Raw genomic sequence first — 13,620 nt, 5'->3', positions numbered from 1 at the left:
GGTTACGTTATGCAACATGCATTAGGATTTTCATCGGAGAAGAGTTGAGGAGGTGGGATTCTTTCAATCACATGAAGTGGTTGACAATAATACATCATCTTATTGATGGTTTCTTCTCCTCCTGATGCTTTGTTTCTTTCTTCGAGTTTCTTAGCTTCTTCATCTGGATTTTGTTCTTCCTTATGCTTCCGCGGTTCATGTTGAAGTACAATTTTGGCCTGCTTTTAGTTCGTCTGTAGACATAGTCAACGAGCTTGTTGGCGTCTATGCTTCCTGTTACAATTACCTTCCCTGAGGTCAGATCTGTTTCCGCGGTTCTCACCCCTAAATTAATCATGAAGAAGATATAATTAAGTGCAAAATTCTAGACATGGAAGTTATATTACTGTCACATTTCACATCTACTAACTTAAAATTCTGAATCCGCGTACACAAAATGGTTAGGTAAATACACGAAAGGACTCGTTTATATACCTCTCATTTTTAGAATCTTTCTTTTTAGCTGTTTGGCACATGCCTCACAATGCATGTTAACAATTAGCTCAACTGTCGTCAATCTGTTAACCTGAAAAGGTATTAAAACAAGGATCAAACATTTTCATTTATGATCTTTATGTATATTCTTCAGCGGAAAATTATACTGTACCGAGTAAAAAATATTTACCTGTGAAGCAACAACTCCAGGAATAGGTTCATCAGCTAGTGGTAAAGGCGAAAATACTTTTGCTGTTCTTTTTGTTTCCTTAACAATGCTGGCACACACTGCTTGTGGTTCGATCACTCCGCTTATTGTCACTTGGTTTTGCTCCATATCTATCATTACTCTGTCTACCCCTGCTTCATTTTAATATAGATATGATGCTTTTCTAAAATAACTTCAGAAGAAAAAAAACGCAACAGTCAAGGTGCATGCAAACTGACTAGAACGTTACAAGCAAAGTGAATAGAGGAGGATAAAAACCTCTGATCTTTGAAATGGTCCTCTCAATCTTCTTGGCACATCCTAAACAATGCAAGTCTATGCACAAAATTAAAGGAGAATGTTGTTTTAGTTCTTCTGTCTTCTCTTCCTCTATTTTCGGTTCCTTAACGAGCTCCTATCAAACATAACAATCCATTATATGAACATTTTCTCATATTGACAAAGATGAAATAAATTCAAAAAAGGAAAACGTGACTAACCTTTTTGGCTTCTTTACTCATTGTCTCTGCTGATGAGTAGTGAGGAGAAACCAGCTACAAGGTTTTATATACCGAAAACGACGAGAATCAAACTATAATATATAAAAGGTCAATATGAGTTTGCAAAATTGTATGCATGAAAGCTAACTGTGCAATGGCAAAGCACATGCAGTCGAACTATCTGCATAAAAGGGTACCATCCTATTTGATTCCTCCTTTTTGTATATTAGTTGGAAACTATATTCATGAGGTAGAGGGAGAGGAAGGATAAAGGGGATTCCACAAAGCAGAGGATACCCAAATTTATGGACATAAAGAATATAAATAGCACAGAGAATATAAAGTAGGTCGAGAACTATGAGTTTTCAAGTTTAAATCTCACTGGAGGTAAATCATTAAGTGATAGTTGGACAGAGTTACATGGTATCTATCTGTGTTAGTAGAGGTAGTAGTAGGTATTTGATAAAATTAATCGAAGTGTATGCAAGTTGACCCGAATATTACTGTTATAAAAGAATTTAGCAATACAACTTGGTAAGTTGAACAAAAATGGGTTGTATGAAACTTTGGGGATGCTAAAGTACTAATGATTTGAGTGTAAAGACCTTCATTCTTCAAAGTTGGTCTCACATGGGTTTCTTTCAATTTTACATTTCAAACCCCTGCCCCCTCACCTAGGGGCAAAAATAAAAAGGAGAACATCAACAGAAAATCTTTAGTCAACGGAGTTCTGTCGAACCCAGTAACTTTATGCATCAAGAAATCCATAAAATATGAATAAATATCAATTTCTGCCATAAAAAACAGTAACTTGCACTAGATTTTGCATATACAGTGTCAGACCACTGTCATTATTCATTTTGTAACTGCATGTAGTATGTTACATACTGAACTACTTGATGCCTTGTAGCATAAGGGAAATTATTAAAGAGCACAAGAGCAACTATGGCATCAAGAAATTGAAATGGGCCACATGAACAGATGGTCATCACCGCTTTAGATTTGCTTATTTATTTTGTATTATAGACAATGTGCAGAATGAACGAGTAATTGGAACATTTATGGAACTCAAGAGACCATCAAACAATAATGTTATTATCTAAACTGCAGTGGAATGTTGGTAATCGTTCAGATACATCTCTGCTATGGCTGTGTGCATTGCTGCTCCAATTGGAAGGACATCCTCGTCAAGAAAGAAGTGTGGGGAATGTGGGGCGTGGGTAGAGCCCAACTTCTCATTTCTGATCCCTATTTGAAAGATAACCCCAGGAATCACTTGTTGATAGAAGGCAAAGTCCTCACCTGCCATGACCTTTTCAATATCCCCAACGTTCTCCGAACCAAGCATGAGTTTGCCAACCCTCTCTACATGTTGATGTAAGTTCTCATCATTTGTGCAAGCTGGATATGCTGGGAAATCCTCTTCTTTCATGTCAACGTACGCCTTACACCTATGCACAGCTGCCTGTCCTTCAATTACCTGCAGGCTCATATAAATATGTATTTCAAATGTGCACCAAATTACTACGAGAAGTCTAGGTTCTATTCTTATTAGAAAGAACTAGAAGCATTTTCGTCGATACTGGACATTGAAGACAATTAGAATCTACTGCAACAGTATATCAAGAAATGAAGGATTCAATAGTGATCTCCATATATGTTGTGTTTATGCTGGCCTTGAGCCGAGGGACTAATCAAAAAAAGTCTCTCTGCCTACACAAGAAGGGGTAAGGTCTGTGTACATTCCACCCTCCCCGTACCCTACTTGTGGAAGGTAACTGCAGGAACGCCATTAGTTTGGTCATTCATTTAGCTGGAGAAAGGGTTTTGATACGTGTTCAAGAAGTCTTCCTTAATCTTGTTAGTTCATTACATAGGTACATGTAACCCATCATTTTCCAATGGCCTAAGAAGGCAATCTGTTTAAGGCTATTAAACATGGACAAAAAATCACTAAATTTGTAACACAAACTACACGTTAAGGAAACAGCCAGAAAATCTAGTTGGTAGATGTTGATAGTAAACAAGAGCCAAGATGCAACAAAGTACCTCTTTCACCCTCTTTTGAAGTTGAAACAAGCCTTCAGTTGTTAGACTCCTCAGAGTTCCCCCAAATTCAACATATGATGGAATTACATTTGATGCTGATCCACCTCTGACATAAGTAACAGAAAGAACCTTCAGGCAGAAGTGAGTATTTCCATATCAGTAAGACTAACTATCAAACGAGGCTTGAGGTCTCAAAAATCATACAGCTTCCACCTCAAAACAAATGAGTTGTTAAAAACAAAAAATGTTCGTAAAGGGAATACATGTTCCTATATAATATTAAACATACTATTATGTACACTTCTTATGAGGTAAACATCTTCAAGGAAAATAAAAGACAAAGGATTGGACCAGTGTTTTCACAGGTGCAATAAAGCTCTTAGGTCCATTGGGTCTTTAAGCACAAAAGCACGGGCTTTAACGAAAAAAGGCGCAAACGAAAAAAGACCACAATATATATATATATATATATATATATATATATATATTGGAGACCCTTCATTTGCAAGGAGAAGTATATGTTACAGCCTTAATGATGACACTGAAGCACAATTAAGTGAGGCGAAGCGCTAACATGTTTTTTTGCCTCGCTTTGAGAAGACTCAATGGACAAAAAATGAGATTAAGGTGCGTACTTGACTATGAAGGGGATCTACTTCTCTTGAGATGAGCTGCTGCAATGCCACAATTGCAAATGATGCAGCAAGTATTGGATCCACAGCTTCATGGGGTTGTGCAGCATGCCCACCTTTTCCTTCTATTTTTGCTTCAAAGAAGCAAACGGCAGCTAAAAGGGGTCCAGGACTCGTGCCAATGCCCCCTGTAGGTCTTTTAAAATCAACATGCATACCAAATATAACTTCTGCATCACCTAGAGCTCCTTCCTTTATCATATGATTTGCACCAGCTCCTCCTTCCTCCGCAGGTTGGAAAACAAGTCTGACGGTTCCCTTTGTGGTTTACAAAAGAATTACAATAATATTGAATTTAGCAAAAAGAGATATTGACTGATATTATATGATTGCCACACAAAGGACCAAGCAGATTAGGTGAATTTTGACAGTGATTTTGGAGTGTCATGTGACATATGTATCCTCATGAAGTTGAAAAGAAAAATCTAGTAGTATCAGTCAGACAATTACAGACTGACAAGTGATCAAAGAGTCTGGTTCAAAACAGAATGTTCTGATGGATATATGCAAGATGAAGCATATGTAGTTATACATAAAGAGATCCAAGAAATGGTAAGTGGCCTTCGAAAATGATTAGGTCATCCTTCCTAGTGCACTACTAGTCCTCTAGGAAAGAATGACCCAAATTCAGATTTTGAGAATCAAAGAACAATATGGTCATATCGTTCAGACTGTTCTAAAGAAGACAAATTATGATATTAAGACAATAAAAATGCAAATTAACTTTTTTGACTAGTGCTCCACGTGATTTCTCACAAGGTGATATGTCAGTTACGAACATTATTGTGCTCTCGGCTGTTACTGGAAACAACTAGCTACTTTTGAAAGTCCTGATTCTGAATGCCAGGAGATTCAAGGATAATTTTGAAAAAGGGTAAATCTCTAAGTTCCTTTTAGGCCTTGATAAGGTCTCTAGGAGCTTAAAGGAAGAATTCAGGGAATCAAACTATCCCTCTAATTGTGAGGCCTCTAGAAGTTTGAAGAGAAGAAAAGTATGCAGAAACACATGATGTTAACACAACCATTGTTCACCGCTTGAAATAGTTCAGTTCTCATATCACAAGCACAAGTCACATTCCAAATGAATCAGTATTAGTGAAGAGTAAAGTTCCTTTAAACCAAACATCAAAAGAACTCACATTAAGTTTGTCCTTCCGTTCATTCAGCAGCTTAGCAGCACCAAGAAGCATCGTCGTATGAGCATCATGTCCACATCCATGCATTTTGCCATTAATTTTGCTCTTATGTTCCCATTCAACAAGTTCCTACGGTTATATTCATTTGAGATCAATACCAGAGAAATTTCACACATAAATATACACAGTACAAATTATCTCTTTATAACTCCCCTATATAATCTTCATAGAGCATAGTCTGTCATAACTCCAAATAAAGCTGGAGGATTGTGACATGCTGACAACCAGTGTAAAAACAATCTAAGTAATATTGAATCCTCTAGATTTGATACAGCCCAACTCAGGGCGGAGGTAGAGGGGTGGAAGGACATTTAGAAATTATACTCACTTAATTTTAAATTTATGTATCTTACTTTCCTTTTTAGCCCATTTCAAAACAAATCTGTTTCTTTTCTGACAAGTCTTTCGTTCTAACTTTTCACAGCATCTTTAACATCACAAGTTTATATGACATTTTAGTAAATTCAATATATGTTCAAAAGTTTTGTTAACTTCTTGTCAATACAAAATCAGACAAACAAACTGAAACGGAGGGAATGCTATGTAAATAAGGAAAAATTGAATCTTTTTGCACATAAGTAATTGGGACAAACCTGCATAGGAAGGGCATCCATATCGGCTCGCAAAGCAACAACAGGGGGAGAACCATTGCCAATTCGAGCAACAATACCAGTTTTAGCAAAAGGGTATTCATAATAAACCCCAAGCTTATCAAGTTCACTACGAATCAGAGCACTGGTATTATATTCTTCGAATCTGAGTTCTGGGTATTCATGAATTTTCCTTCTTATGGATACTAACCAATCTTTATCTTTACTTGCTGAACTCAGTATCTGCTTAACAAATTCTTGATCAAAGTAGCTGCTTTGAACTGAATACAGTAAGCTGAAGCAGAAAAGCAATAAGAGTACTAAACTTGGAGAAAATGTGAACATTTTGCCAGTTGATTTTGCGGACGTTGATTTTCATCTAATCGTTGTTTACAACGACTGATGACTTTTATTGGAAATTCTAACATTTCGAAAACGTGATCTATTTTACTTGTCATATTTTTCTTTCCTATTTTAAACTCCGAGATAATAAAAAAGAAGAATGAGGTAACGTACCAAGTACAAATATTAACCAAAAAAATTCTTTTTTACTAAGGGTGTGTTTTAGTACAAATTTTATCATGTTTGGGTGAATAAAATATTTCTGCATCAACTTAATTTTTTTAAATATGAAAAAAATGATTTTTCTTCGAAATTTAAGAAAAATATTTTTTAAAATATCCATTTAGAATCAAATTACAATCTTACAATTTTTTAATTAAAAAATTAATTTATTTTGTTCCTACCCTCGAACCAGACCCCACCATCCCCTACATCAGTCCCCCTCTCAGCCCCCACCCCCTTAAAAAAAAAATAAGTTAGGTTTTAAAAAATATTTTCTATTTTAATTTTTTTTTCACCTTTACACTCAATCCTCTCCGCCAGCCCCCACCCACCTACTTCCAAAAAAAAAATTAAGTTTGTTTTTAAGAAAATATTTTCAACTTTAACTTTTTCATTTTTTCACCTCTACGCTTCAACCCTTCCCAGCCTCCCCAGTCCTCACACACATCCAAAAAAAAAATTAAGTTTATTTTTAAAAAAATATTTCTAACTTCAAAATTTCATCTCCATTTTTAAAAAGCATTTTCAATTTCAACAATTTTTCTACTCTAGTAAAAATAAAAATATTTCTCAAAAACGTTTTTCATTCATAACTTAAACACAAAATCTTTTTCGAAAATATTTTCTACTCACCAACCAAACATGAGAAAATAAATAAAAAATCTACTTGTTTTCAAATTAAACATTTTTTAGAAAAATATTTTCCTTTAATACCAAACACACCCTAAATCATTTTTATTTTTCACAGCCTCAATCTAAAATAGTACTACGAGTACTATCTTTCACCAAATAATTTGTTTCCACATATATTAAATAAGGATAAAAATAAAAATTAATAATAGCTCTATAGATTGATTTTTTTTTAAAAATGACAATAATTTCAAATCATTTATTTTAAAAAACACGATAATTAAAATGGACGACATTATAAGCTACTCTTTATATAATAAATAAAAAATTACATGAGAAGTGGATATTCATACAATGGGTCATTTATCATATTTGTATCTAACTAATAATGTATCACTTGAGATATGTAACTCATGGATGATTTGTACGATCATCAAAAGACGTAATACATTTTAAGTTGATTTCAAATTATATTTAAGCCCTTCAACTTGGGATATGTACAAATAGACACTTAAACTTGTATAAAATTGAACAAATAGACACATCATCCTACATGTCATTTTTTGTCCTACGTATATTATTCCATGTAGGACTCATGTGTTTATTTATTTAAAAGTCAGATAGTTAAAGTGCTTGTTTGTGCATTATGAAAGTTAAAGGTTAAAGTTAAAATTTGAAACCAAATTTAGAGTCCAATATATGTATTATTCCTCGTATAAATGGTTACTCTTCACCTTTCACAAATACACACTTGAATGACAAAAACTCTACAACTATTGTCTATATTTCATGTTTCACATTATTTTATCGTTCATCAATTTACAACAGGAAGAATATTAAATCAGAATACCTGTAAAACAAATATTCAGGCTAAAACATTTGTAATAACCAAAGTAAATATAATGATAGGGGAAATCAATGTAACGACTTTCTAGCAAATGAAGACCAAGCAGATGTCCATATATATTGAGTGAAGTCAAAATGCCAAATGAAAATCTTTGGAAAAAAGTCTAAAGTAACTACATCTCCTTGCACAATATAGTGCTAGTAATGTACAAAACAAGCTAATTATAATATAAAGTATACACTAGTAGTAACTTCTAAGTTTTCTCAACTTTAGCTCCTTTGCAGTATTTGAAAAGGAGATAAAATCAACAAAACATGTTAAGCCAGTTACAAGAAGCTACAATTTGGATGCAGACTGTCTCAGCTTAAAGAATCCACAAACACCTAAGAAGACTATGAGTAAACTTGCAACAGCGAACACCTTGGATATGTAGAAACTTAATGAAAACGAAGACAATGCTGCTCTCTTTAAAGCATTTGTATCTTTCACATTTGCACTCCTCAAGTCTTCAGCCATTTGACGATCCCCTTTTAATTCTTTGCACATGGTATCTTGTGTCACATCACTGGAGATAGCAGCACTCAAAGAAGAACTATCTTCATTGGAGAACTTTTCACTCTGCACATGCCAATTATTAAATATATGTCAATGTGTCACCTTTTAGCCCTTCTTCTCATGAGGATTAGGGAGACTTACCTCAGATACAGCTGACAGTCCTTCATGATTTGCTCCACCCTGATCAGAATCAGTCGGCATGCGACGCTCTACTCTTCCGGTTTGAAGTTTCACTTGGTAACGTATTCTTCTAACAGTAGTTCCTTGCATTCCAGATCCGGGCTGGCTGTTGTCAGGTTGATTCTGCGTCCGCCGAGTCCTTAGTGTTATTCCAAAAGCAGAATCAGTGCCTACATTCCCCATTGAGTGATCATTGCGAAAATAAGGTGTTGCAAACACCTCGTCCACTGAGGTTGCAACAGAATTAACCTCTCTCATTAATGCAGTCTCTCCACAATTTCCCAACAGCAGCTCAGGTTCAAATATATCTCTCCTAACCTAGGACAAAAAGAGTAGCAGCAGAAGATCAGTTCTCTAAAAAACAGTTAATAATTTTCAAGTAACTGACGTCTTGAGACAACTCACAAATGCAAGAAACTGAAAGACACCTATAGAGTTCCACTTACTGGCTCTTGTGTGACTTGTGACTTCAACACACTACAAGTTCCAGAATCCGTAACTGGTGCCGTTGTTATAGTGTTAATACTGTTCGAGGCAAACCACATTGACCTCAATTCCTTTTCAGAATCTTCATATGAAAACTCATCAGAGCTGACAAGAATTGAATTTAGAAACTCATTCGTATTGAGATCATTTATTACATTCTGACACTGGACATCCTTTTGATCACAGTTTATCTCATTGCTCATGGTACCATGTGAGATAGAAGATCCAAACTCCACCTGCGACTGTGAATGCAACGGAGACCAATCAATAGGCTCTGGTGAAGGGTCGCGAAAGAGTCCCAACAATTCCTCTATCTGGAGATCTGGCTAAAATATGAAGCAAAGAAATAAGTACACTATTAGTTCAACCAATTGTCTGCAATGAAAAACTCAATATTTAAGAAAAAGGCAGAAATGGGAATTGCTCTACTTACTTGTCCTGATGTTATGTCCACCATCAAATCTTCACCATCACCAGCAGTGCAACTATTACCACAACTATCAATAGATAATCTTGTGTCATGAGTTTTGCATCCAGAGGTTTTTGGTGGGTTACTTTTATTACTCTCACTTTCCATGATTGGAGATAGAGCCACTGCTGATAATCCATCATCGGTTGGTGATATTCCAACAGCAGGAGAAGAAACAAGATGTTCAACTTCATCAAAATGTGAACTTTCGACATTTTCAGCTTGCTTCAATTCATTCTTCTTAAAGAGACGACAAAGCACAAAGGCTCCCTGCACCAGGAAAATGATTACTAATAATCTACTATGGCCCAATTTGCCACATCACAAAATAGGAATGGAACAGTAAGCTCCAATGATTAAACTAATATCCACGGTTGTTGATTCGGACATCTCACAAAATGTTGGACCCGCCAAAAAATATGCTTTACATGGCTACACCATAAAATGTTGCACCCAACCCCTTGTTGTCCTAACAGAATATAAGTGGACTAACTACAATTAAACTGGCCAGTCATATGCCACTCCATTTAAGTAAACACTACTGATATTAATGTCGCCTCAAGACGTGATTTTTCTGAGATAAGAAACAGCCAAATATACCTTCAAGTAGATTAGATTAACTCATAATTTCACATATGGAACAAACAATCTTTTTCTAACAAAAACCATCCCAAAACTAAGATACATTAAAAGAAGTTCAAATTGAAGAGAGAAGAAAGATTTCAGTCCCTACCTGTCCAGGGCGTGAACCATCCAATGACTTGTCAGTTGCACGATATTCATGGATCACCCAATTGGTCCTCTTCCCTTCAGGAGCTCGCCCATTGTAGTACACCAAAGTCTTCTTCATCCCAATCTTTGCCCCCTTTCTAGTAGCTATGTTTCTATCTTTACCAGTAGCTTTCCAGTATCCTCGTTCTGTTGCTCGGTTCAATCGCTGCCCATTTTGGTACTTCCTGTCTATCGGGCAGAAGTAGAACCACTCGTTGTCATTTGACTCTACAACAGACAAATCTGCAATCATTTGAAACAATTCTTACAATTACATTCTTTTCAAATATGAACTTCAAAGTCAAAAATACAAAGAGACTTTGTTGGTGTTGGAGCTTCTGAGCTAGGACAAAGGAGAAAAAAGTGTTAGTGCAGTGAAACCTGTACCCTGAACTTCTTAAGACAAAAATAATATCGTGATAAACATTAACGAGTCTACCATATGGAAGCACATTGCTACAAAAATGATAATCAGTGGACAAAAAACCAAGACTATCTAGCTTCATTCATTCATTTCAAAACTTCCTACTAAAAGTAGGTCAAAAGCACCCAAAAGCAAAGCTAATCAAATTTTATTTCAACTGTGAGGATCATTGTCTCCCTTCCCCCTACCCCAACCCACCCATATCCTGAAATAGCAAAGCAAAAGAGATCCGATTGAGTGCTCATAATATGGAGTAATAGGATTAGCTACTCGGTCTGCGAAATAGTCACTGGAGCTTATGGAACTAATAGTTCACAAAGCAATCAACTCTCCCAACCCAAAGAAAACGATTACACTTACCGTGCAAAATCAAAAGTAAGTCACAAATGATCAAGAGCCTGAAAACTGTTAATCATGTTTTACAATCACAAAAGTCCACAAAATTTTCTTGAAAAGATGAATTAGGAATAAAATTTCTCTAACTGCCCCTTTACCCTTCTAGTTGTTTTTCTTTTCAAGGGGTTGTGTATCTATCAACAAAAATCATAACTCAAATCACTTCTCTAATTGTTCACTGATTACTGCTGCCCAAAAGTTCCATTTTGACATGCAATCGCTGACCAATAATACAGCAGCACAGATAAAAGGAAAAAGGGATTTAAAAAAGAAAATGTGGATGGAACTAACCAGGCAAATCCCAGGGCTCGAATTTGCAGATATCAATTTCACGAATAACACCCACTTGATCATGACAACCATTGATCTTCAAGCACAAATAATGATTGATAAGCTCCTCATCCGTAGGACGAAAACGATATCCAATGGGTAAAGTATTCAACGGTGGAACTTCCACCACCTGATTGCCCACCGGAGTTACAGTCATTACCAAGATCCAAACTTTTTAACACAGAAAACGAAGAAACTTTGATGGATTTTTTTCTCAAAAGTAGATTCTGTAAGGTGAATCGAGAAATTCAAAGTAGAAAAATGAATAAAGGGGTCGATGTGTAAAACCCTTTAATTGAATGAGATGAGAAATGGGGGAATTTCCCAATAGATAATACTACAGAACATGAAACATCGCAGAAAGTGACATAACTGATGTAGACTTGATTTACCCAAAATCAAACCGCGTAACGAATACCGCGTAGAATCAGATTGTTACAGTCACTGTGGCAACGATGAAAGTCATCAGTATTCAGTCATGGCGCCAGTAGCAGACCTACACGTCGGATCAAATCCTAAATTAATTGCCACCATTTCAATTTTTATTATTATTATATTTTTTTTACCATTATAAATTTCACTTTCTTAAAAAAAATTATTATTGCAACCTTTAAAATATGTCATAAATTATTAGTTTTTTTTCCAAAATATTGATAGTCTTGAAAAATACTATGTTATTCAACTAATTATACGTAGATACAATCCACTCATGATCTACTAAATGACATAGTATCAGTAAGTAGTGTCAAACTCTTATAAGTTAAAAAAAAATATTAAAAACGCCTCTCTATATATTTTATTCATAATTATAAAATTGAATATACTTAAGTTCAATTAGTTAAATAATATTCTTGATCAATTAAAAGTTAGGACTATCTAAAAATATTTCTAACCAACTGAAGTTAATTTAATATACCTCTATTAAATCTAAGTTAAAATTTCTAAGGTAGAAAAATATAAGTGAGAAAGTCATATTTAACAATAAAAACAATTATCGACCAATAGATAATGAAATAAAATATAAAATAAATTGTAAAGTTTCTAGAATCTACTTGGACCGGGCCATTCCACAATCAATCCTATTCCTCTAACTTATATTAAAGGATATATTCTACAAGTCACAATTTTGAAAGAGTCTTTTATAAAATTTATTTTTTTAAAAAAAATATTTATTATTTATTTATAAGAAATATTTTTATTTATAAGAAAATTTTTATTTTACATGTAAAAGATTTACAAAAAAGTTCTTTTTTAATTGAATTTGAAAATGATTATAAGAGATTATTTTTGTGAATTTCGGCTCATCCATATGTTTATGTCATTAATAGGATGAGACATGTTTATTTATCTATTTATATTTACATTATAATAATTATAAGTCTGTAATATGCTCCCTTGTGTATGAGTTTAATTATTTTTGGGTCAAACACATAGATATTCTTCCAATTAATTTTTTTTTTATAATCATTCACAAACAAAGAAATAAAATAGTGAGGTTAGTCAAATATCACAAATACAAAAATTGAATTAATCAATAAATAAAAAAGTAAACCAAAAAAAAAAAAAAAGAAGATATATTAACTCATGTTTACCTGAATTTAAAGTGGTACATTGCTCGTATACCTACTCCCATAAGTGAGACGTCTATTCTTGGTGGATCATTAATTTATCTATCGTGATATTTACTTCATTTTAAAATAAGTGGTGTTTTTAATTGAGACATATTTTCAAGGGTAACTTTCATATATATTAAATAAAAAATTTATATTTGTCATAATTGCGCTCAATAGCAAACATAGAAACTATATAATTCGCTATATCTATACAGTTGAAGCAAATTGTATAAAACAAGAAAGAGAAAGACACTTGGACATAGAACTGTATAAAAACAAAGTGTATAAAATGAATTGTATTATTATAAGTGTATAGAACGATTATATACAATTTGAATTTGTATAAAATGAGAAAGAGAGAAAGACAAAAGAGACTTGACAAGGAATATACAATTGAATTAGAGAAAGAGAGAAATTAGATACAATTTGAAAATTGTATAAAACGAGAAAGAGATAAAGGCAAAAGAAACTGGGCAGGGGAGTACTTTTATTGTATAATTATAAGTGTATAGGACGAAAATATATGTACTTGCATGTGTATATATAATTTTCTCACGCTTTATACAAACAGAAACGCAATGTATACATTTCGCTTCTATTGTATAAGTGAGAAAGGCGAGGGTGGCGAGCGAGATTTGGGAGAGTG

At 34.2% G+C, this 13,620-nt stretch overlaps 3 protein-coding genes across 3 annotated transcripts; all 3 read right to left on the bottom strand.

Moving 5' to 3' along the window:
* Positions 1-2: 2 nt before the first annotated feature.
* On the bottom strand, positions 3-1,328 carry LOC101267904 (heavy metal-associated isoprenylated plant protein 9). The gene is given in 6 exon segments (XM_010324184.4): positions 3-226; positions 229-324; positions 475-565; positions 665-834; positions 962-1,097; positions 1,183-1,328. Coding segments are annotated over 6 exon segments (738 nt in total). The 5' UTR covers positions 1,204-1,328.
* A 675-nt stretch (positions 1,329-2,003) lies between these two features.
* On the bottom strand, positions 2,004-6,116 carry LOC101257674 (zinc_peptidase_like superfamily protein). Its single transcript, NM_001347694.1, has 5 exons — positions 5,713-6,116; positions 5,063-5,188; positions 3,867-4,181; positions 3,232-3,360; positions 2,004-2,662 (listed from the first exon to the last, which is right to left on the bottom strand). The coding sequence occupies exons 1-5, from the start codon at positions 6,052-6,054 to the stop codon at positions 2,282-2,284; spliced, it is 1,293 nt and encodes a 430-aa protein (NP_001334623.1). The 5' UTR covers positions 6,055-6,116; the 3' UTR covers positions 2,004-2,281.
* Positions 6,117-7,900: 1,784 nt separating this feature from the next.
* On the bottom strand, positions 7,901-11,667 carry NACMTF3 (NAC domain-containing protein NACMTF3). The gene is made up of 6 exons (NM_001347695.1): positions 11,323-11,667; positions 10,174-10,454; positions 9,405-9,710; positions 8,932-9,297; positions 8,447-8,803; positions 7,901-8,368 (listed from the first exon to the last, which is right to left on the bottom strand). The coding sequence occupies exons 1-6, from the start codon at positions 11,516-11,518 to the stop codon at positions 8,087-8,089; spliced, it is 1,788 nt and encodes a 595-aa protein (NP_001334624.1). The 5' UTR covers positions 11,519-11,667; the 3' UTR covers positions 7,901-8,086.
* Positions 11,668-13,620: the final 1,953 nt, after the last annotated feature.

Source organism: Solanum lycopersicum, chromosome 6, assembly GCF_036512215.1.
Source record: "Solanum lycopersicum chromosome 6, SLM_r2.1".
Taxonomy (NCBI): Eukaryota; Viridiplantae; Streptophyta; class Magnoliopsida; order Solanales; family Solanaceae; genus Solanum; species Solanum lycopersicum.
The sequence above is the reverse complement of the archived record's forward strand: the minus strand, read 5'-3'. Positions and strand labels throughout refer to the sequence as shown.

Excerpts from the sequence above, each read along its gene's own strand:
- LOC101257674 (NM_001347694.1), bottom strand. The coding sequence starts at position 6,054 with ATGTTCACATTTTCTCCAAGTTTAGTACTCTTATTGCTTTTCTGCTTC. Across the intron at positions 4,182-5,062 it reads AACGGAAGGACAAACTTAAT|GGAACCGTCAGACTTGTTTT; the intron begins GTGAGTTCTTTT and ends TAAACCACAAAG. Across the intron at positions 3,361-3,866 it reads TAGATCCCCTTCATAGTCAA|GTTCTTTCTGTTACTTATGT; the intron begins GTACGCACCTTA and ends TTCTGCCTGAAG.
- NACMTF3 (NM_001347695.1), bottom strand. The coding sequence starts at position 11,518 with ATGACTGTAACTCCGGTGGGCAATCAGGTGGTGGAAGTTCCACCGTTG. Across the intron at positions 9,711-10,173 it reads ATGGTTCACGCCCTGGACAG|GGAGCCTTTGTGCTTTGTCG; the intron begins GTAGGGACTGAA and ends TTCCTGGTGCAG. Across the intron at positions 9,298-9,404 it reads TGGACATAACATCAGGACAA|CCAGATCTCCAGATAGAGGA; the intron begins GTAAGTAGAGCA and ends TTCATATTTTAG.